At 47.1% G+C, this 24,057-nt stretch overlaps 1 protein-coding gene across 3 annotated transcripts in view; it reads right to left on the minus strand.

The window, feature by feature from the left end:
• ITGB3 (integrin subunit beta 3) overlaps nt 1-24,057 on the minus strand; it is a 61,701-nt gene that overhangs the window by 5,817 nt on the left and 31,827 nt on the right. For all 3 annotated transcript variants that reach the window (XM_017882938.1, XM_017882936.1, XM_017882939.1), the window contains exons 3-13: nt 23,654-23,849; nt 22,506-22,758; nt 20,775-20,937; nt 19,948-20,109; nt 17,403-17,498; nt 16,905-16,994; nt 16,097-16,231; nt 14,418-14,847; nt 7,123-7,345; nt 5,778-5,878; nt 3,526-3,645 (exon numbers count right to left, since the gene is read on the minus strand). In XM_017882938.1, the coding sequence (XP_017738427.1) occupies nt 3,526-3,645; nt 5,778-5,878; nt 7,123-7,345; nt 14,418-14,847; nt 16,097-16,231; nt 16,905-16,994; nt 17,403-17,498; nt 19,948-20,109; nt 20,775-20,937; nt 22,506-22,758; nt 23,654-23,849 (1,969 nt within the window). The remainder of the gene's footprint in view (nt 1-3,525; nt 3,646-5,777; nt 5,879-7,122; nt 7,346-14,417; nt 14,848-16,096; nt 16,232-16,904; nt 16,995-17,402; nt 17,499-19,947; nt 20,110-20,774; nt 20,938-22,505; nt 22,759-23,653; nt 23,850-24,057) is intronic.

Raw genomic sequence — 24,057 nt, forward strand, 5'->3', positions numbered from 1 at the left:
GGAGGGAGGGAGGGAGGGAGGGAGGGAGGAAGGAAGGGAGGAAGGGGGGAAGGAAGGAGGGAAGGGAGGAAGGAAGGAAGGAAGGAAGGAAGGAAGGAAGGAAGGGGAGGGAAGGAAATCCAAAGATTTAGAAACACTGACACCTATATTCCTGCAGGGCAGCAGCTAGCTAGAGCTGAGGAGGAGCTGCTCCTTTTACTTGGAATGCGTATTTTCTAGTTTACCAGAATCCGCACCACTCTCCCTTCTCTCTCCTAGAGGAAGGCAGTGTGATTTGTTGGTGTGTCTGTGCTCCTGTGGACGCTAGAGCCAGATTCCCTGGGTTTGAATCCTGACTTATCGCTTGACTTTGATACATGATCTTTGGAAAATTACTTAACCTTTCTGAATGTCTGTTTCCTGTTTCTCCATCTTTAAAATGAAGATAGTAATAGCACTGACTTTAAAAGAAACTTGTTATGAGGAATAATTAAATTAAATATATCTTAAAAACTCAGAACAATGCCTGGCACAGAATAAGTGCTCAGTAAATATCAGCTACCATTGTAACTGATCTTTTTATATCCAGCTGTTTTCACTAACTTACTTGCTTCCTTAGCCACTGTAAGTATTTGTGTCTGTTACCCTGGTTCAGATATTTACATTCCTGAGGGCTGTGAACCTAATGACATTTTTTGCATTCTTAGAGACCAGGACCTGCCAGCCAAGACAATATTTTGGGTTCTTTCCCAAAATATTTAGTCATCTAAAATCATAACCCTATTGAAAGCTGACTTCCTGTTCAACCCCAGTCAACAACTAAAACAGAGGCATGTCACCCCTCTGGGGGTCAGGCTGAGTATACTCCGCAGAGCTCTGCTTCCCACAAATGTCGAGTATCTAATCTTATTCCAGTAACCTCAAGTGTTATGAAACCAGGTGTTTATATATGAGGGTACTAATGAGCCTGGAGAGGAAGTCACACCCACTTTCCACACTGTCTCCCACCTTCTTCTCCAAACATATACCCAATGCTCACCACACACAACACAAAAACAACCACCACCATAACCCAAGCTGGCTATCTCCCAACCCAACAAATTACAACCTGTCTATAATTAAATGAGTGCCTGGAGAGAGGCTGTGAGGTTCCAGTGTTCAAGTTCCCAGGAATGAAGGGCCCCAGTTCTGCTGGGAAAAACAATTATGGATTCTTTGGAAGATTTGGGTAGGGCTGACCCTTAATTATCAAAGTAAAATCTCTTTAATTCTGCACGTTAGTATGGTCAAGACAGGTAGGGTGCCAGAAGGTCTTCACGGGAAAACACTCTGTTAACCATGTGTCCTGAAAGAAGTTTGGGGTGGGCTTCCTGGAAGCAGAGGGCAACATCAGGTGACCTCTGGAGGGCTCTTCCAGCCACAGCAGGGGACCTATGGCAAATGACCCAAGGTCAGAGGAGTCTGGGTATGGTTGGCAGTTTCAGCAAACAAAAACACAGGATGCTTGGCCCCGTGCAGTGGCTCACACCTGGAATCCCAGCACTTGGGAGACCAAGGCAGCCAGATCACTTGAAGTCAGGAGTTCAAGACCAGCCTGGCCAACATGGTGAAACCCTGCCTCTACTAAAAATACAAAAGTTAGCTGTGTTGGTGGGCACCTATAATCCCAGCTACTCAGGAGGCTGAGGCAGCAGAATTGCTTGAACCCGGGAAGCAGAGATTGCAGTGAACCAAGATCACGCCACTGTACTCCACCCTGGGCAACAGAGCAATACTCTGTCTCAAAAAAGAAAAGAAAAGAAAAGAAAAGACCAGGAAGCCAAGACAAATTTGAATTTCAGATAAATGATTATTTTTTACTATCAGTGTGTACCAAATATTGCATGGGACATAGTATATTCTATTTGGCAACCCCATCTGGGAGTGATAAGAGCCCAGCTCAAGAGCCCATTCCATGAGGTTAAATTCCATTTGGCCAATGCCAAAACTTTTGGCAGTGTTGTCTTTACTGCCCTATAGTGGCTTAGCCCTTCAAGGAGAGCAGCTGCAAGAGCATGAGTTTGGGAAGAGAAAGAGAATGATCTCCTCCATTGTCCTGAGACCCCAGCTGCAACATTCTACTCAAAGACAGGAAATGACTGGAGTTGGGAGACAAGCAGGGAGGCAGAGCCTAGAATTCCAGAGCAACAACATAGGAAATGTTGGCCCTGTGTATTGGCTCATGCCTGTAATCCCAGCACTTTGGGGGGGCTGAGGCGGGGGGATCACTTGAGCCCCAGAGTTTGAGACTAGCCAGGGAAACACAGTGAGACTTTGTCTCTACAAAAAATAAAACTTAAAAAGTAGCCAGGTGTGGTAGTGTATGCCTGTAGTCCCAGGGAGGTTAGGATGGGAGGATTGTGTGAGCCCAAGACGTTGAGACTACAGTAAGCCACGGTCACACCACTGCACTCCAACCTGGGCAACAAAATGAGACCCTATCTCAAAAAAAAGATAGGAAACATGGGTCTATGGATCTGGGGTCTGTTCTCCTAATGTGGAGGAAGGGGTCTACTGGCAGTGAATACTCAAAAGTGTTTTCTAATAATTCATCTTAATACGTTGTTTAAGGAGAACAAAGGCCATAAAGGTGTTAAAGGGAAGCAAGCAATAGACAGCATTGGATGGTGACAAACCTGTGGCTGGTTTGTGTATGATGGGATGGATTCCTCCAGCTCCCAGAAGGCACTGTCCTTTCAGTGTTCAGGGCAACCTTGCCTTAGTGCCTCAAACCCATCCCTACCCCATCCTGCAGTAAACTTGGAAAGGTAATACCTCTAACCAGTCAGGTCTTCCTCTGAAGCACAGTCAAGTTGCTCTTGGCAACCATCTCAATTTTAATAGTGCAGATGCCATGTGCTGTAAAGTCCTAAAATTTAAATTCTTTATTTCTTGACATCATTGCCTAAAAAAAATGCAGTGATATATTTTGTCCATTAATGAGATCCATATCTATCTTCTTCTCCTTACCCTCTTTCTGATTTTCCTGTCTCCTCAATTAACAAGTCACTTTCTTGGTAATATTGGTGTTTATAAATACCCTTCATCCAGATGACAGTCCCTAACTTATCATTTGGTTTTTTTTTGTTTGTTTGTTTGAGACAGAGTCTCACTCTGTTGCCCAGGCTGGAGTGCAGTGGCGCAATCTCAGCTCACTGCAACCTCTGCCTCCCGGGTTCAAGTGAGTCTCCTGCCTCAGCCTCCCGAGGAGCTGGAATTACAGGCATGTGCCACCATGCCCGGCTAATGTTTTTGTATTTTTAGTAGAGAGAGGGTTTCACCATGTTGGCCAGGCTGGTATTGAACTCCTAACCTCAGGTGATCCACCCACTTCAGCCTTCCAAACTGCTGGGATTACAGGCATGAGCCACCACACCTGGCCCCTAACTTATCACTTGCAGGCTTAACCTGTTTTGCTTAAGAACGTAGATGAGTAGAGATTCCTGCCTAACATGGTTCTCCCTCTCCCTCCTGGGGCAGGGCCGGGAGCTCTCAGGGTTCACTCACCTGGCTCTTCTACCACATACAGGATGGACTTTCCACTAGAGTCTTCATAGTACTGGAATCTGACGACACAATCATCCTCATTCTTATAGGTACAATTCACTGCATCCTTGCCAGTGTCCTCTGGGAGTAGGGAAAATGGAGGAATAAAAAGTGAGACAACTACTGGAAGATGGGGCTACTCCAAACCCCTATCACAGGACTTCCGGGAAAGTGCATGACAGGAAACCCTGTGCCTCATGTGCACAATGCCTAGATTCAAAGTGGCTGTTGTGTCTGGCAGTTGCCACTCACTGACCTTCACTGATGTATTTTGTACTGCACAGGCCCTTTTTGGTTACTAATCCTTCCTCTGAAAGGGACATGATGTAACAGTATTACACAATTTAATTCAAATCCTGGCTTCACTCCCTACCTGTTGTGTGATCTTGGGTAAGTTACCTGACCTCATCAAGTCTTTCTTCATCTATAAAAAGAAAATGATACCCCAACCTCACAAGGTCAGTGAACTAAACAGCACAAACAGTGCCTAACATATAGTAGGTGTGCTCTTCCCTCTCTTTCCTTTCTCTGCTTGCTTATTGATTCTTAATTGTTTGCTTATGCAGCTGTTCTATTTCTTCCATTTATGTTTCTGATCTGGTATACCTCCCCAGAGCTATCCTCTCTTCTCTGACTCCTACCATGTTTTGTAGACTTCATCTCTTGTAATTCTAAAGCCTGTTATACTGCCAATGATACTAGAGGTTACCTTCCACCAGCTGCACTATGCCCCATACTGATGAAACCAGATGAGTAAAACTGACACATGATGAAATTAAGCAAATGTACTCAGGTCACACAGCAAATGAGTGATGAAGCAGAACAAGAACAGGAGTCTAAAAGCACATCCTGCAGACTTGAACTCAACAACCCTTCAGAAAACCAGTGGTATTCTAACACAGGGAAAAGAGTATGAATTTCAGGATCTAGTTCTTAACTTAATTTGCCATTCCCTTGCTTGGGCCAGTTACTTTACTTTCTTGAGACTCAAAATGAAGACAATAATGGTACTGTAGTTCTACTTCACTAGGCTATTGACAGAAGAATAAGATAATGTATATGAAAGATACTTTATAACTTTTACAAGCTATAAAATTCCCTACAAATAAGCATTTATTTTAATATGCTTATTTCCATACTCTTTTCTCTGTACTATAATACCACCGGTAGAGGGGAGGTGGAGGTAGAGAACTACTTATCAATTAACTTGTAATACCCACCTAGACTAGATGATAAAAATAACTCAACATCTCAGCAGCTTCTCCTCTCTGAACTAATCATAGCACGCCTAATCTCTTCCAGAGGAAAAACTGTTTCTTCAAACTCAATCCCCAAATCACTAACCTCACCCCAGCCCTACTTCTGATATTAGCCAAAAGGCCCAGAGATCTGACTCTTTTGCATAACACCCCCACCAGGAAGCTGACTGGCTGGCTGTGTCTTACTGTGGCTCTCTCTGAAATGTGTTTCTGCCTTCATGGGAGATTGCTATCTGTGGAGAGATTGCCATCTCTCTAGTACTACCCAGTGCCTCACTGGCCCACATAACTATATCAGATGTGACGACAGCAGCAAAGATCATCTCCTTTTAAATTAAGATGAAGTACAGAGAATACTTCAAGAATAATTGCAGGCAAGATTTTTTTTCTCCCTATTGTTTGTATTTCTGTCTGTCTTATTTCAAAAGGGGCTCCAGAGAGGTAGAAGGACTTCAGATAAAGCTTTTGGTTACCTATCCATAAGGTTGAAGGTTTCCCTCCAAACCTGCAAAGCTTTAAGCAAAATCTTGGGCACTGCATAACACTTTTAGTTAAGTAAACTTGGTAAACGCTTACTAGCCTACTGAGCTAAGATTATGACTATCACAGGCAACCACTTCCCAGCTCTGTGCCTCAGTTTTTTCATCTGCAAAATGGGATACATTCTCTTCCCTTCCTTAGGGAGGCACTTGCTCCCTTTGTTTTGCAGGCTCTTTTTGAGTCTGTGGGCTCTGGGAAGCAGAAGTGGTGGACGGCTGCACACACTAGTAAGAGAGGATGACTCTCAGAGACATCAGCTCACATCAAGAGTCCGTTGTTCATCAGGCCTGCACAACATTCCCTGAGGTAGGAGTCACGCTTCCATTTTACAGATGGGAGTTGGAGAGGTGCTGAGATTGAATTAGAAACATTTAGAACCTGGGTGTGTGCAACTCTAAGATGTGCTGAACTTACTAAGCTCTTTCACTGACTCAATCTCATCGCGGCAGTAACGGTTGCAGGTATTTTCATCATGTAGGGCTCCCCGGTCAAACTTCTTACACTCCACGCATTCTCTGAAGGAGAGAGGACACGGTGATTAAGGCAAAGAAGGTGCAAGCCTAAGCATATCCCAGTCCAGCTCCGATCTCCATGCATTCAGAAAGCTGCTCCACCTCCATTAAAACACACACACACACACACACACACACACGCCTGTAAGACAATCCTGGGGACCTGAATGGCAAGTGTGGAGTTCAGGGGTGGGAGTGTCACCCTCACCCACAGGCAGCACCTGGCAGCCAGAAGCCTCCCAGGTCCTTCATTAAACCCGTCCCATCCAGGGCTATGCCAGGATGGTGAACCCTATGCCACTTCTGAGAACTATAAAGTCAGAACCAGTCATGTCATTTGGGGGCCCAGCGCAAAATGAAAATGTCAGCTCCCTTATTCAAAGATTACTAAGAATAGGCCGGGCGCGGTGGCTCAAGCCTGTAATCCCAGCACTTTGGGAGGCCGAGACGTGTGGATCACGAGGTCAGGAGATCGAGACCATCCTGGCTAACACGGTGAAACCCCGTCTCTACTAAAAAATACAAAAAACTAGCCGGGCAACGTGGCGGGCGCCTGTAGTCCCAGCTACTCGGGAGGCTGAGGCAGGAGAATGGCATGAACCTGGGAGGCGGAGCTTGCGGTGAGCTGAGATCCGGCCACTGCACTCCAGCCTGGGTGATAGCGAGACTCCGTCTCAAAAAAAAAAAAAAAGATTACTAAGAATGTCAAGACAGTGATGGCAGAGCATTAAAACAAGCATGAGGCCCTTCTAGGTACAGGGCCCTGCACAGCTGCACAGGTTGCATGCTCGTAAATTGGCCCTGCTGAAAGTGGTGAGCAGAATGGCAGTGCCATGGACTTGGGCTGATGGGGCTTCCTCTGGCCACTAAAGTGGGAGGTTTGTAGTAGTTTCACAGTGTCCTCCATAATTCCAGCCCCACATCTCCCACTGAATCAGAACATCAGCACTGGATCGTTCCTCAGACTGGTTCAGCCTTCCTCCCAACTCAGAGGGAGTCAGGATGTCACCTTAGGAGAGGACATTCTCCAATCAAAGTCCAGCTCGTTCAAATTTGGCCCCTTCAGTCGGTTCTATTCCAACTTGCCCAAAGCCTTTGGCAAAAGGAGAGGTAGCCATCTGGCTGGAGTGGACTCCTCTCCCTAAGGCTCTGGTTAGCAAGAAACACACCTGGAGAGCTGGGGATTCCAGTCAGGGGACCCTCTCCTACCTCCCAGCCTCCCGGCTCTCTCCAAACTGCATACTCACTTCTTAAAGGTGCAGGCATCTGGGCAGGTAGGGCACTTCTCACAGGTGTCCCCATAGGAGCCTGGCTGGATACAGACACAGCTGCCACATTCACACTTGCCGCGGCCGCTGCACAGAAGCCCATTGCTGGACATGCAGGTATCAGTACGTGTGGTACAGTTGCAGTAGTAGCCGGTCCAGTCGGAGTCACACAGGCAGTCCCCACAGCTGCACTGGCCATGGCCTGAAAACACACAGCCCAGGAAGGTGGACCAGCTGGTGAGAGCTCCACCCCCATGGCAGCAGGCTGCACACAACCACCCTGCTCTCCCAACCACACAGATAATGATCCTCCAGGTTGGCAGGGAATTGGCTGACTACCCAGGGGAGTCCTACCCAGCAGGGACAAACTCAGTTTTCTAGGTGTCCCAAGGTATGGCAGGACTTGCTCGGAGTCACTGTAGAGCAAAAGATTCTCAGGAACTAAGTCTCCTGGGCCTCCTGCCCTCTCTCTTGCCCTTTTCTGAATACCTCTGCCTTCTGAGAAAGGCAAGAGAAAGGGTAGCAGGCTTAGGAGACTTAGTTCCTTCTAGTCTAAGAACTAGAAGCAAGCTCTCTAGCCCTGAGGGCTGACACAGCACACAGCCACAGCCCTGAACCTACATAGGGCACTCAGTAGCCTTGACGGTGTGACCTGATGCTGGCAAAAGGCCTCACAGGCCCCAAAACTGTCTCCCTTTGACCTGACACAGGGCTGCTCGCCTCTCCTACCTGATCTAAGAGGCCTACCATTGTCATCATCATGGCCACCCAATTGGGTTAGACAACAACATAGGGTCCAGTTTGGAAGAGCTGGTCCCATCCCACTAACAAAGCAGCCACCACTTCCATTATGCCGTTTCTCTAATCAGCTAGATGTTACCTCGCAGGGTGAGGAGCAGGGCTCTGAGGGCGCATGTACAAGACAGAAAAATTGTAACACGAGGAAAGAAGGAAAGGAGAGATCCAGGGCATGGGATTATTCCACATGCAGAGAGGGAAAGTGCACACACAGCACCCTGAATGTATGGGTGGATGGGGTGGGGCACCCAAGGGGCAGAGGGACGGCACTGAGAGCCCATGGAGTTGGCCAGCGGAGCCAAATAAGCAGAGAGAACAAATATCCCCTACCTCCCAGACTGCCAAGGGCCAGTGCAGTTAAACAAATCCCATGAATGCCGTAGAGAAAAGAAGTCAGAAAATAAGAGAAATTAAATGAAAAAAAGAAAGATTTTCCTAAGGTGAACAGCAGTAGAGGCAATCACTAGTAATGACCTCATGTAGCCCGATGGCCTCCCCCATTCCCCTGCTGACTAGTCCTGGTTCCTGCCTCTGCACTCAACAGTTGGAGAAATGTTTGCCACAATTAAACATTTTTTAATTAATTAAATTATTTAAAGCTACAGGCGCAGTTCAAGTTTACCAACACAACTTTTCTTTCTTGTCCTGGTTCTCTTCTCAATCTGACCTCATCATATCATATCTGGGAGTCTCATCATATCATATCTGGGAGTGTAGGGGAACAGACTTGGAAAGCATTTAGAGAAGAGAACGTATATCTATTTTCCAAACCAACCAAGGAGGCATTTAATGTGTGTCAAGCACTGTGCCAAGTTCTTTTTCTTTTTATTTATTTGCTTTTTTTTTTTGAGAGAGAGTCTCACCCTATCACCCAGGCTACAGTGCAGTGGTGCAATCATTGCTCACCGTAACTTCAAACTCCTGGATTCAAGTGATCTTCCCACCTTAGCCTCCTGAGTAGCTGGGACTACAGGCATATGCCACCGCAGCTGGCTAATTATTTTTGTTTTTGTACAGATGGGAGTCTTGTTATATTGCCTAGGCTTGTGGGCTTATGCCAAGTTTTTTTTTTTTTTTTTTTTTTTTTTTTTTGAGTCTCACTGTCACCCAGGCTGGAGTGCAGTGGCGCCATCTTGACTCACTGTAACCTCCACCTCCCATGTTCAAGCAATTCTCCTGCCTCAGCCTCCCAAGTAGCTAGGACTACAGGCATGCGCCACCATGCCTGGCTAATTTTTGTATTTTTAGTAGAGATGGGGTCTCACCATGTTGGCCAGCCTGGCCTTGAACTCCTGACCTCAGGTGATCCATATGCCTTGCCGTCCCAAAGAGCTGTGATTACAGGCCCAGCCAGCTGGTCTACCGCACCCGGCCGCAAGTTCTTTAGTATGTTATCCTTTTCATTTCTGATAACAACCCTTTGAGGTCAGAGAGGTTAAGTAACTTTGCCAAGGCCATACGCCTTTTAAATGGCAGGGTTAGGACTCAAACTGAAGTCACTGTGACTTCAGATCCCAAGTGCTTAGCCTCTATGCAGTGTCGTAAGCAATGTTTTTCCCTATTTATACTAATATGGTCTTTCTAGAAGATGTCTCTAACTTACAGAGAAAATGGCCTTAACCAGTAGAAGATGGAGCCAGTTTTAATGGAATATTCTTCAAATTGACCAGTGGAGGAAGAAAAGAGACCAAAGTAGTAAGAAAGAAGTTATGGAGGCCGGGCGTGGTGGCTCAAGCCTGTAATCCCAGCACTTTGGGAGGCCGAGACGGGCGGATCACGAGGTCAGGAGATCGAGACCATCCTGGCTAACACGGTGAAACCCCGTCTCTACTAAAAAATACAAAAAACTAGCCGGGCGAGGTGGCGGGCACCTGTAGTCCCAGCTACTCCGGAGGCTGAGGCAGGAGAATGGCGTAAACCCGGGAGGCGGAGCTTGCAGTGAGCTGAGATCCGGCCACTGCACTCCAGCCCAGGTGACAGAGCGAGACTCAGTCTCAAAAGAAAAAAAGAAAGAAGTTATGGAAAGTCCGGTAACTGGGCTTGATCTCAATGAGAAATTTCAAGGAGGGAATATTTTAGGAGTCAAATGTACTGAACTATTTAAGCAAAGGGTGAATGGGCCTTATTGTAGACATTTCCATGCCCTGTCCTCAGCCTGGTCCTGTCTCCAGACAATTAAGTCATCTCCCCTTCTCCAGGTGATTGTCAATTCCTCTGTGGCCAAGATTCTCTTTGTAAAACGTGATTTCTCAACCTTGGTACTTTTCAATATTTGGGGCCAGATAATTTTTTGTGGTGGAGGACTGTCCTGTACATTAGGATGTTTAGCAGCATCCTTGAGCTCCACCCACTAGATATCAGTAGCACCTTTCCAGTTGTAACAATCAAAAATATCACCAGACATTGCCAAATGTCCCCTGGGAGACAAAATAGCTCCTTCCCACCAGTTGAGAACCACTGTTTTAAAGTATCAGTCAACTTGATCATGCCACTCGCCTGCTTAAAAACCTTCAAAGGCCAAGTGTGGTGGCTCATGCCTGTAATCTCAACACTTTGGGAGGCCGAGGCAGGTTGATCAGTTGAGCCCAGGAGTTCAAGACAAGCCAGGGCAACAGAGCGGGATCCCATCTCTACAATTTTTTAAAAAATTATCCGGGCATGATGGCAAGAGTCCTAGCTACTTGGGAAACTAAGGCAGAAGGATCACTTGAGCCCAGAGTTCAAGGCTGCAGTGAGCCATGATAATGCCACTGCACTATGGGCTGGGCATGGAAAGAAATATCTGCTTCCCAGGAAGGATGGGGAACATAACCCAAGCTGCCCCAGCTGCCAAGTATATCTGGAAAGTAGAGATGTTGGGCTGCCAGAAGGGTGGGGAAAGCAGAAAGGCTGTGTCCCGAGGCTAGGTTCCCTAGAAGTACAGTTTGGATGAGGATCTTATTTAAGTGACTCACTGAGGAAGTAGAGAGGAGGGAGCGAAACAGGACAGGGCAAGAGGCAGAGCTGGCAGGAATGTGGTTTCAGCCAGATGCCCTCCAGCCTGATCCTACATGAATGGTACCACAAAGCCAGGCCCACCCTGAGACAAAGAGTCTAGCCTTAGAGTAACCCCTTGTCCATCAGTCATTGGTCAACATCTAGGGGCAAGGCAGCTCCTGTCAGCCAAGGGCAGTTCTCCACAGAAGGGGCAGCTGTGAGCTGCTATCGGCCAACCTCACGGCAGCTGGGGGAGGAGTGCGCCAGCCAGCAGAGCTGCCCCCCCGCCCTCCCCCCGGCCTTTCACTACACCCCGCATTTGGCCACCACTCCTGGATGGGAAAGACCGACACCGCAGGGGCCTGGCAGCACTCAGAGGTCTCCGCCTCCTCAGAAACTCTTGTCCCATAGTGTTTCCTTTGTGAGACTAAACAAAGTGATCTTTGACAAGATGGGCCAGCCAGGGAGTGAGGTTGGGAGTGGAAGTGACAGGTCAGAGCCAGCAGGCTGACCCCAAGAGCCTTGTAGGGTCAGCCCTTAAAAGGAAGCCACAGTGTGGTAATGTCACAGGACTGGTGCCCCTCCAGCAAAAGGGAGGCTGAGCCTGGGTTCATCAGAAAGTCAGAGGAGTAAAGTAAGAAATTAAGAGTGGAAGAAGAGAAAGGGAGGGAAGCCAGAAGAGGGAGGGAGGAACAGGTGCTTGAGGTCATTGGGAACACGAGCCCCACAGCTAGGTCCTCTGGGCTGATGCTCGCTCCAGTCCTCTCTGTCCTGAGCCTGCCCTTCCTCTGAGATCCGTCAGACATCCCACCTCCTCCGTGAAGCTGCCCAGGCCTCCCCTGTCCCCAGTCAGTCTCCCTCCAGTGGACTCCTATAACACTCCCTAAGCACCCCACACTTCCGGGATCTGTCAGATTCAACCTCATGTTGGGAATTATCCTTGGTTAACTGTCTTATTCACACTTCTCTATCCTACTCCACAAAAGCACAGAATCTGGCTCACACAGGGTACCTGACTGACCTGTGGCTGTGGTTGTGGCCAGTGGAAAACCCCCTTGAGGATGATGCACTTCTTGATGTTTGAGGCAGGAATGTTGGTCATGGGCAACCATGAAGACCAGACCCAAAGTAGAGAGGGGACAAGGGGGATGGCCAGGGAACCAGCCACCATGCTTACCGGCCAGGGGCTAGGGAAATGGCCAAGTCACAGCACACCTGCCTCCTGAGCCCCTGCTTGTGGCAAAGAATGGAGCATAGAGCCAGCAGCTCTGGTGAAAGGCAATGGTGAGCAGGGCTGTAAGCCTGAAGAGGTCAGGGATCATGCATGACCCTTTGTTCACTCATATGGACCAAATGATGGCACAGAGCAGGTGCTCAGTGACTTGCGCCCCTGAGTATCTGTCACTGGAGGATGTGATGATGGCACCACGGAGTCTAGACCTGAGGCTGGGTGGGTACCTGATACCCTAGCAAGACATGGTGGAGGGAGGCTGCAATGGCTGCCCTGGTTCCCTCATGCATTAGACTGGAATGCACTGAGGAGGAGCTGTTCCTGCACTAATGAGAGGCAGGAACCAGGGCTTCTGACACAGTCAGCTTTGTTTTGTGGCTTTAGTGGGGCAGCAGCCAAAAGAAACATGCTCTGGCTGGGATCCTGCCGCAGTGCCTCACAACAGACCAGGAACCATCAGGCCATGGAGGAGGACTGGGGGTGCCCCCGTGGTCCAGCCATACTCCTCTCCTAGGACCACCCTCTCTCCCTCAGTCCCCAAGCTTCTTCCCATGGGTCTCCCACTTCAAACTTACCCATTTCCTTTGGTACTTTGAATTAGATGTAAATACTTTAAATAGTAAAATGAAGTAAAACTCCTGCCTCACCCCCTAATTCAAATGGTTGTTGTTTGTGTGCTTTCATCTGTGTGTATCTGATCTCTTGCTCTCCCCTAATCATTCTGATAACACTTCCTTCCAAACTCTCTCTAAAATTTTATCAGCATAAGTAAAGGAAACAATGTTGTAGATAATAAAAAAGCAGTCATTTTTATGTTACTGTCATGCTCTAGAATGACACAGATCGACCTTTCTAAGTGAGTTTTTTTAAAGGCTAATATCAGTATTAAAGTGAGTATCTGCATATTAGCTCAACTCATTAGAACCCCAATGCCGGCCAGGCGCAGTGGCTCACGCCTGTAATCCCAGCACTTTGGGAGGCCGAGGCGAGAGGATCACGAGGTCAAGAAATCGAGACCACCTTGGCCAACGTGGTGAAACCTCATCTCTACTAAAAATACAAAAATTAGCTGGGCATGGTGGTACACGTCTATAGTCCCAACTACTCGGGAGGCTGAGGCAGGAGAATTGCTTGAACTGGGAGGCAGAGGTTGCAGTGAGCCAAGATCACGCCACTGCACTCCAGCCTGGCGGTAGAGCAAGACTCTGTCTCAAAAAAAAAAAGAACCCAATGCCAATGAAGCCAATCTGAGTCAAGGGTCACCCCAGAAAACAATTATAATGTCTCTGTTTGGCCACACAATACACCCGTAACCCAGTCCCAACCAATTTGCAAGTGTCTGTCGCAAGAGGGATTAAGCCACAGTGATTATGGCCCAGTAAAAACCCATCCTCAGTGCCCCAGTAACAACTCAGACTATTTGCCCTCTGAGAGTGTTGTCAACATATCTGCAGATAAAGACTACATTAACGTTAGTTCAACTTCTAGCGGGAGAAGTACCCCAGGAGTGGTTCTTGGGGCAAGGAGAAACTAGTTTGAGATTATCAGTGGACCTCAAGATTTTTTGCAATGAGAATGACAACTCAGCACCCTGCTGAGTAGAAGGACTCAAAATCATAATCCCCAATCTGTCGGCAGGGACTCTGTGGCAGTGCTAGCCAAGAGAACTTTCTGTCACATTGAAATGTTCTAGATCTATGCTGTCCAATATAGCAGCCACTAGCTACATGTGCCCACTGATCAGCTGAAGAACTGAATTTTTAATTTTTTGATTTTGGCTAATTTAAATAACCACATGTGGCTAAAGGCTACCATATTGGATAGCAAAGATCTAGAATCCAAAAAATAACAGTAGTACCAATAGTAGTAATAGTGATAACAAACAAAATAGTGCTAACATTAATAAGAGCATTACACCATTTTCCAGACATTGTTCAAGCACGCTCCAATGCCTTGCATATATACTACTATTTTCCAGGTCTCTTGTGATACAAAGATAAACTCATGTAAAATTATTACTAACCATATTACATATTCTGACATGTGTTTTCTAAGTCTATAAATAGTAAAAATTTAATTGCCATCTATCAGTAACTTTTTTTTTTAATCTGAAAAGTGGATTGGTCCTTATACTCAAAAAGATTGGGAACCACTGAGTTACACCTCTGCCTGTAAAGACCCATCTCAGGCCTTTGCCTATGTTTCCAGGGGGTGCAGATGTATGAGGGGGTGTGGGTTCCAGGACAGGGGGGCCTGCAGTTCTCCTCACCTGAGCACATCTCCCCCTTGTAGCGGACACAGGAGAAGTCATCACACTCGCAGTACTTGCCCGTGATCTTGCCAAAGTCACTGCTGTGGCAGACACATTGACCACAGAGACACTCGCCCCGCTGGCTGCAGACGGGCTGACCCTCCCGGGGGCTGCACTCATCCTGCTGGGAAGGGCGATAGTCCTCCTCTGAGCACTCACACTGGGATCCCAGCCAGCCAGGCCCACAACGGCACACCCCACACTCAAAGGTCCCATTGCCATTGTTACAGTGACGGCTATTAGGTTCAGCTTGGGCCTGGCAGGCACAGTCGCAATCAAAGGTGACCTGGACGATCAGGCTGTCCTTGAAGCCCACGGGCTTGATGGTAAAGGACTTCTCCTTCTCCTGGGGGCAGCCTCGCACCTTGGCCTCAATGCTGAAGCTCACCTGGATGGAAAGCAAGATTGTATTTAGACACAGTTGGGCCCAGTTAACACTCCAGCTCTGGAGGGAAAAAAAAAGTTGTTCCCTGCCCTGCCAAGGAATACCCAAATTGGGTGTCTTATGCTTTTGCAATATGGAGTTCCTCAGGCTTTGTGGAAGGTCTGCAAAGCAAACCTTCCACAGGTTCCACAGACCTCCACCTCTGTGAAGGTCTGCAAAGCAAAAACACAAGCACGGGAATAGTATCATTGTGACATATGTAGCTGGATGCAGAGACATGGTCTACAGTCAATAAATAATAAAAGGCTGTTTTTTCACTTCACATATGAAATAGACCAGCTGAAACTGAACAGAACCTGTGATCATATAAACACCCTGCTCTGGCCAACTAAGCAAGCTGGACTGATTATAATTATCAGCAAGATGCGCAAAGCACTGTTTTGCACCACACAGTCCCACATGGTGGTCAACCATAAGCTCAGGATATACTTCAGTTTCCACACATTTTCCAGTTTATGCAATAAAGCATGTTTCAGGACAATATTTCTAACATGGGATGTTTGCACAAGTGCCTGAAAGATAGATAGATTAAGAGAAAGGATCAGTGCATCCAAAGATCTATTTTCTTCCCCTCCTTCATCCCCTCCCACCAACTCCTCTCCCCTAAGGCAGAAGCAGAGGAGAAACGACCGATAAGGAAAGTCGTGGAGGGACTGGATGGTGAAATGAACATCTGGCTTCAAAAATTCCATAAGGGTAGGTACTCTTCCCTGGTCCATTTGCTGCTAAATTCTCGGCAGTTAGAACAATGCCTGACACATTGTCAGTGCTCAATAAATATTTATAGGTGATGTCATTTTACATTTTAGATTTTACTTTCCTGTGTCATTTTACAAAAGAAAGGTATTAATTACCTTGGGAAAGCTGGAGACTGGCGAGGGACTGAAGGTAAAGAAATATTTTCCTTTGCAATCAACTGTGCATACACAAACAAAGGTAACCAAATTTTAAGTTTTTTAAATTCCTGAGAGTTGAGTTCACGTAACAGAAATAGCTTACGCAACAGAAGCCCCAGAGGAAAAGATTGGTGGATCCATTACATCTAACTTGAAATGACTTTCAGGAAAGGTATTTTTCCTGCCCATATTTTTTTCTGGCAGAAGGGGGCCATTTTTAGTCATTACAAAATGAAGAAAGGGGGTTGGGTGCTCACAGATGCTCTAGGACAAAGGCCCTGCCCAGCCCATCTCACCGTGTCTCCAATCTTGAGTCCCATACAAGACTTGAGGCCAGGGATGACCTCATTGTTGAGGCAGGTGGCGTTGAAGGATAGAGACAATTCTTCAGGGAGGTCACGCACTTCCAGCTCGACTTTAGAGCGGATTTTCTGAGCACAAAGGGGCACAAGAAGACAAGAAAATGAACTGAAAGGAAATGGGAAATGGCAAGAGCCAGTTCCATCCCAAGCCAAATCTGTCAAGTAGCTCTGGACTCACCCCAGCAGTGCCAGAGGCCAAGGTTTGACCTGGAAGCTGCCAGAGCACCCCTAGGACTCTGTTTCCTCCTCTGTTTCCTGCACGGGAACCTGCTCCCTCTTTCCATCTCCACTTGCGTCTAGGTGAGTCTGGGTAAAATGTACTAGCTACACCCTCCTGCAGGCCTCATAGATGTTGCGCAAGGGGAGTACTGGTCACCTTGGAAAGCAGCATTTTCTACCTAACGTTTCATCAACCTCACCTTCCCCATGTCTCAGCTCTCTCTTTTCCCTGTTATTGGAGCCCAGTTTTCCCTCACTCTGCCCCCACAATTCCAGGGCTCTGCTCCTTCTCCAACTAATCACCATCCCCATCCCCATCCCCTTTCTTTCTTTCTGGGCTACTTCCTTCTCAGAAGGCTGCATCCCTTCTAGAGCAGACCACTGCCTGGCCTCTGGGAGCACACGGAGAAGGCAGTAAGATCATGTGGTAGACTGGCACCTGGGACTCACAAACCTGAGCCCTGCTGTGTAAGCCAAATGAGGTGGACTCTCCGCAGGACTATCTCCAGCACAAGACACTTACCCCATAAGCATCAACAATGAGCTGGAGGACATTGCTGGAATCCATGGACAGAACCCCGACTGTGGTCCCTGGGATGAGCTCACTATAGTTCTAGAAAGGACGACAAAGATGTCCAGAGCTTACCGAAGGAAGGTGGTGGTCTCCAAAAGCCCTCCTCAAATCCCACTGAGAGTCCTGAGATGAAGATTGGAGGAAGGTATGGGATATTTCAGTGGTCACTGCCAGGAATGTATCTAGCAGTTTTTCAGCCCTGAGCAAAAGCAGAGGAAGCCTCTCACACCCTTTGTCACCTCCCCTCCACCACCACAAACACCAGCACACACCTCGTAAGTTCAAGGTTGCAGGAAAAAGGCCCAGAGTGCAATCTTTAGCTCCTGGGGAGTGGATTAGGGGAGAGTCTTTCCTGGTTGGGGACTATGGCCAATGCTAGCACAGGCTGGCTACCTGGGGTTCCCACCATCACAGGGCCTATTCCAGGAAACCCAAAGGCACAGTCACCTGATAGAGATTGACTACATTTTCAGTCACTGCAAAGATCAAATTGATGTTTTTCTGGGAGAGCTTCTCAGTCATCAGCCCCAAAGAGGGATAATCCTAGAAAAATGAAGGATGCAGAGGTTAATGAAGTGCCATGTACATCCCTAGGGTCTAAACCTTAGAACTTATCTTGCTTGGGCTGTGGCTCAGAGAGTTGTGGTGCTTAAACCTTTTCACTTCATGCTGAAAGTGAGACAAGAGCCTGGGCAACATAGCAAGACCCCATCTCTACAAAAAAAAAAAAATTTTAATTTGCCAGATGTAGTGGTAAGTGCCTACAGTCCTAGCTACTGGGCAAGCTGAGGCAGGAGGATCACTTCAGCCCAGGAGTTGGAGATTACAGTGAGCTATGATTGCACCACTGCACTCCAGCCCAGGCAGCAGAGCAAGACTCTAAAACTATAAAAAAAAAAACAGTGGGGGGCAGGGGGTACAGTGAGACAAGAAGGGTAAGTAGCACAGAAGTGTACTTGTGAACTCCAGGGATAGACGAAGAGGTGCAGGCCAGTGGTGTCAAAACTAAGCACCTCTTTCTTCCTGCTTGAATTTAATGCACTAATACAATGGAGCTGCTTCCTTGCACAAGGCACTGGGTTAGGCCTCTGTTTTGGAACTACTGACAGATGCCTTGGCCTGGCCCTCATGATCCTCCACCATGTGGTCTCAGGCTTTCTTTCCAAGTATTACTCACCTCTCTCCCTCTTCCACTCAGCAGTGATCTGGTCCACTGTCTCCCACCTGGAGTTGCCTTCTTGTTGGTAATCCTCCTCCTTTCTTAGGGCCAGGCTTAGGCCCCACCTCCTTCAGTAGACTTCCTTGGCCATCCCAGCTCATGATGAGCTTTCCTCCCTTGGATAGGTATAGCCCACTTTGGCTTCGCCACACCCATTTAGCACTAATCATGCATCTTGTGTTATTGTAAATATATATATATCCTTTCTCCTCAACTAGACCAAAAACTCTATAAGGATAGAACTATACATAGACTTGTTACCTCCCTCAGCCCCTGGCCCAGTGCCTTGCATAGATTAGGTGTCAAAGCTTGCTGACTCATTGCCTGGTAGTGCTTGACTTGGATATGGCTGACACCCAAGGGCTCCAGGACACTATGCGGGTGGGGTGGTGAATTGTGAACATGTCCATGGGATCCTAGACCTTGCAGGGAGCTCATTAGATCCTCAGCTCAGTCTCCTGCCTTTACACAGGTATACCTTTAAGCCACCTAGATAAGGAAGTTGCTATATTGTCCTTAGAAGATGAAGAATTCACACCTGCCCCAGATACCTAGAGCATTACAGCGCATTTCTCTTATGGCTTATAGTAATTTCTCCTGATTCAATTTAAATATTTTCCCCTGATTTAACCTTCTATGGTGATATAAAACAGCTTATAAGACGTGTTCTCATGTGTAAGCTAAATCATCCTTTAGCCTTCTTTCTTTCAAGCTGAATGACTCTGGCCTTTTAACCTTTCCCCGTAGGACCTGTTCACCATGTCTTTGATGGTCTTTCCCCTCTTTCTCTCCTTCTCTCTCTCTCTCTCTCTCTCTCTAAGAGAAGGGGTCTCCACTAGGAGCAATGGCTCACGCCTGTAATCCTAGCACTTTGGGAGGCTTAGGGGGGCAGACTGCTTAAGCCAAGGAGTTCGAGACCAGCCTGGGCAACATAGCAAGACCCTGTTTACAAAAATTAGCCAGGCATGGTAGTGCATGCCTGTGGTCCCAGCTACTCAGGAGACTGAGGTGGTGAAGGCTACAGTGAGCCAAGAGTGCACTACTGCGCCCCAGCTGGGCAACACAGCAAGACTCTGTATCAAAATAAATAAATAAATAAATAAGCAGTGGTGGTTCTTGCTCTGCAACTCAGGCGGGAGTGTGGTGGCAAGATCACAGCTCACTGCAGCCTCAGACTACTGGGCTCAAGAGATCTTTCTGCCTCAGCCTCACAAGTAGCTGGGACCACAGGCACAAGCCACCACACTCAGCAAATTTTTTGTAGAGACAGGGTCTCACTATATTTCCCAAGCTGGTTTCAAACTCCTGGACTCAAGTGATCCTTCCACCTCAGCCTCCCAAAGTGCTGAGATTACAGGCATGAGCCATCACATGCCTGGCCAATCTTTCTCTTTTTTTCCTCTATCTTCTTCCAATAACTATAAGTTAGTATGGTATTCCAAGAAAGGGCTAATCAAAGTGGAGAGGAAGACCTGCTTTCCAGTTGGTTTGTAAAAATCCTTTGGGTCCATTCTGGATCCCATGATGCTGCTGCTATGCTGCTGACAGTAAAGGCAGTGATAACACCACCATCAGGGATATCTCTAATGGTTATGTAAGTTGTATGCTGGATGACGGTGTCCAGTTGGTAAGGGATAGGGGCAAGCTGAAACCAAGCCCTGCACCCTGCCCAGAAGGAGGGGCTGCCATTTTCATATTCACAGAGACTCTGCCTGGGTTAGGGCAACCCTCACCATCATGAATAGAAACCATAGGTGGTGCCAGAGATCTCACCATGGTAGTGGAGGCAGAGTAATGATTGTCACTACCAACATGACACTGCCCATCATTGGGCTGGACAATGCCTGCCAGCCTTCCGTCCAGTGCTATATGAGTCTTGGCATCAGTGGTAAACACCAGCAAGTGCGATGCATCATTCCTCCAGCCAATCTTCTCCTGTTAAAAGAAAACAAAAAAACAAAGGCAGAGGAGACAAAACAAATTCAGCCATGTCACAGGTAGAGAACAGAGACCCAAGGCGCTCCCTGGCTAAAGGGCTGGACAGCTTGTTTTGAAGAAGGGTCTCAGTCCCAGTCCTTGGAACCGAAGCTGAAACTTTCCAATTCAGGGGTTTCATTCTCTTCAGAAAACAGTCTCATAGCTGATTAGTTCAAGCAGCTGAATGAGATCCTCTTAACTCTTCTAATGACAGTCACATTGCCCATCTAGAAACTGCACCTGTAAAAATCCTTTGGGTCCATTCTGCATTCTGACGTGCATCCACAGAGCTGATCTGGGCTAGAAGAAATCTCATCTGAACATCTGCCTACTTTGCTGAGGTTAAGTTAACCCGCTTTAACTCTGAAGTAACTCTGAAGGTGGGAAGATGCTCTCCCCTGGGAACATCTGAGACCACTGAGGTTCAAAGAAATGTCAGCTCAGGCCAGGGAGTAGATCTAAGCCAAGGCTGAATATCAGGAGCAACTTACTACTCATAACTGCAGGAAGCTCTGCTTAGTTCTCATCTCATTTTACACCAGAAATCCCCAGAGTTCAGTCACTTCCTTCCCCATTTTGATCTATGCCAACCACACCTGGCACTCTAAGTCCTCCAAACTCACATCACAGACTGTAGCCTGCATGATGGCATCAAAGCCACCCTCTGGGGCATCTCGGTTCCGTGACACACTCTGCTTCTTCACTTCCTCATTGAAGCGGGTCACCTGGTCAGTTAGCGACAGCACGTGTTTGTAGCCAAACATGGGCAAGCACGTGGTCTTCATACTGGGAAAGGATGGGAGATAATTTAAGCAGACACCTTGATGGAAAAGGCAGCATGAGAATTGGGAGGAAAGAGAGGGGACAAATATAGATAGTGGTATGCCCAGGCCAGTTCCATATAACCACAGTTACCCAGACAGTTCAGACTCCAAAATCCTCAAATTACCTGAGGTTCCCCATCAACCTTACCCCCATCCAGCTAGCCTAGAGGATAAGAGATTGAGCTGGAAACAAGACTCCCTGAGCTTAGATCCCAGCTGCCCTCTTTACTAGTCATGGGACCTTCGGCAAGCCTCTCAAGTCAGCCTGTGAACGTGGGGCCAGGATAGCACATATCCCATAAGAGTTGCGAGACTTAAGTAAGTTCATACACACAAAGCACTTAGACCAGAGCGAGGCTTGAGTTGCTGATACTATCACCTTATACTTAACACTTTTCTAAAGTAACAATAAAGCACAAGTCCATCAGTAAGTTAAGGTCCCTGAACCATCAATAAATTGAGAGATCATGCAAGACAGGTGCATTTCCGCCCCCAGCTGAAATTGTGTGTTTAATTAATGGCTGATGTCTTGCCTGGGAACCTTACAACCCAGACAGAAGGTTGAATGCCACATCATATAACTTCAAAACCTTTTTTTTTTTTTTTTTTTTTAGAGACAGTTGTTCTCCATTGCCCAGGTTGGTGTGCAGTGGCAAAATCATGGCTCACTGCAGCCTCAACCTCCCAAGCTCAGTCAGTCCTCACACCTCAGCCTCCCTATAGTCCCGGGGACTGCAGGCATGTGCCATCACACATGCTAATTTTTTGTAATTTTTGTGGAGATGGGGGTCTCACTATGTTGCCTAGGCTGAACTTAAACTCCTAGGCTCAAGTGATCCTCCCACCTTGGTCTCCCAAAGTGCTGGGATTACAGAAGTGAGCCACCCCACCTGGCCATAACTTTGAAAACTAAAAAGTAAATTCACACCTTTTCAGGCTCAGCAACCAGCATTGTAAGTTATTCTAATACATGGATTTGCACAGTCTCCACCAATTGAATAAATAAACCATTAAGTTTTAAGCCAAAGTTTCAAACAGAGGCACAAGTTATCCATTTACAGACTATAAAAGTGTTCAACAAATGTCATTTCCACTCTTTTATATTCCTTAGCACTTCATTTCTTCTGTTTGTACCCTGCAGGATGCACAGCCTTGATGAAGACAATAACACCAACAATGGAATCAATCCTTCTGTAATCACAATTTCTCCGTTTACTTATCCATAAGTTTCTTTCTACTTTTGACCTCATTTCCCTTCCATTCTCTCTTGCCTCCTATTTATTTGTTACCAAGACTAAGAAGCTGATGAATTTTCTTTCTAGGTTCTCCAAACAGCCTTAGGTTCTACTGACACAACCCTCCAGATCCACAAGCTAGCCCATTTGCCAGACAGGGAGACCAAGGTAGAGAAGAGCTATAGTTTGGCCAGAAGACAGCCAACAAAGTGACCCTAGAGCTAGAAATAGAAACCAGGACTTGGACCTTCCTGGGGCAAAAGATGCTGTCCTGGCATCTGGAGGAGGGACTTACTCATAGCAGGGGTTTTCAAGGGCCTCTGGTGGGGAGATATACATGTATGGTGACACAGGCTTGTCCACAAATGCCCCGAAGCCAATCCGCAGGTTACTGGTGAGCTTTCGCATCTGGGTGGCCAGCTTGGTACCCAGGTTCTGGATGCTCCACAGATCGTCCTTCATGGAGTAAGACAGGTCCATCAAGTAGTAGATGTCCACAGGGTAATCCTCCACCTGCCGCACTTGGATGGAGAAATTCTTCGAATCATCTGGAAGGCAGAAAGATGTTAGTTTTTATCTTCTTCTCCCTCCAAGATTGAATAAGCAGATTTGGATACAGTTGGGACCAAGAAATTGCATGATCGAAGCAAACCAGAAAGCCCTGGTCCCTTTTCCTCTTCCTTTGCAATTCTATTACTCTTCTAATCTCTTGACCCTCCTATTTTTAACATCTTCTTTTCCATTCTAAAATTTTCCACTTTCTCTAAATCCCCAGGGGATTTCCAATCCTGTGAGTTCCAAGGGTCTATCACTGTGAGTCACAGAGGTTTTGATAGTTACTATACTTCGGATTCTGTAAAAGACAGAAATTGCACCCTACCCTTCTCTGAATCCCATTTCATCCAACACATGCCTTGATAGTAGGTAAATCCCTCTTGACTTAGTTGGAAAGTCAAAATCAATGCTTCAAAATTTCTGTCTCTTAGTCTAACCTTTCCTCCCTCTAAAGGTCTTGTGTACCTATTGTGCCTGCCCCCATTCCCCCGTCCCAATCCCCTGTGAAAGGAGGGCTTACAAATTGCTTTCTTGTTCTATATCTCGTTTGCACCTCAACACAAAGCTCGAAGCTAGGTAAAACAGGCACTTGGGTAAAGAAGAAACAAATGTTTTTTGAGCACCTACTTTGTCAGAAGGGTTAAGTAACTTGTCCAAGGTCAAATAGCTAATATATGATGCAGTCAAGATTCAACTCAGATCTTTTGATTCAAGTCCTAACATCTCTTATTTTCTTCCATTCTCTTGCCCACACCTCCCCCCACATCCTCGTCTTCCCACCCCATTTCCATTCTGAGCTACTTCCCCAAGACTTCCTCCTCAGACCTCCAACTTGTGCTCTATGCCCACCTGTCTCAGGTCTCTCCCTGCAAAGGGTCCCATCCCTACCTGGCCGGAGCCGGAGTGCAATCCTCTGGGGACTGACTTGAGTGACCTGGGAGCTGTCTCCAGAGCCTTTGTCGCTGAGGGGCCTGTCCTCTAGTACTCGGGCCTCACTGACTGGGAACTCGATGGATTCCGGGGCACAGTTATCCTTCAGCAGATTCTCCTTCAGGTCACAGCGAGGTGAGCCCAGAGGCAGGGCCTGTAAGACAGGAGACCAAAGAGAAGTCCAGCAATCAGAGCTGTGGTGACTCTCTGCCTCCTGCAGGCCCTACCACTTCCCAATAGCTAAGAGTTTACCCCATACTTGGATCATAAACAAATTGGTTTGGTCTTTCCTGGGATAATCCCTTAGGACCATTTTACAGAAAGGGGAAATTGATATTTTGGGAGGCCAAGGCATGAGGACT

The sequence above is a fragment of the Rhinopithecus bieti genome, unplaced genomic scaffold, assembly GCF_001698545.2.
Source record: "Rhinopithecus bieti isolate Rb0 unplaced genomic scaffold, ASM169854v2 scaffold_12928, whole genome shotgun sequence".
In the NCBI taxonomy this organism is placed as follows: domain Eukaryota; kingdom Metazoa; phylum Chordata; class Mammalia; order Primates; family Cercopithecidae; genus Rhinopithecus; species Rhinopithecus bieti.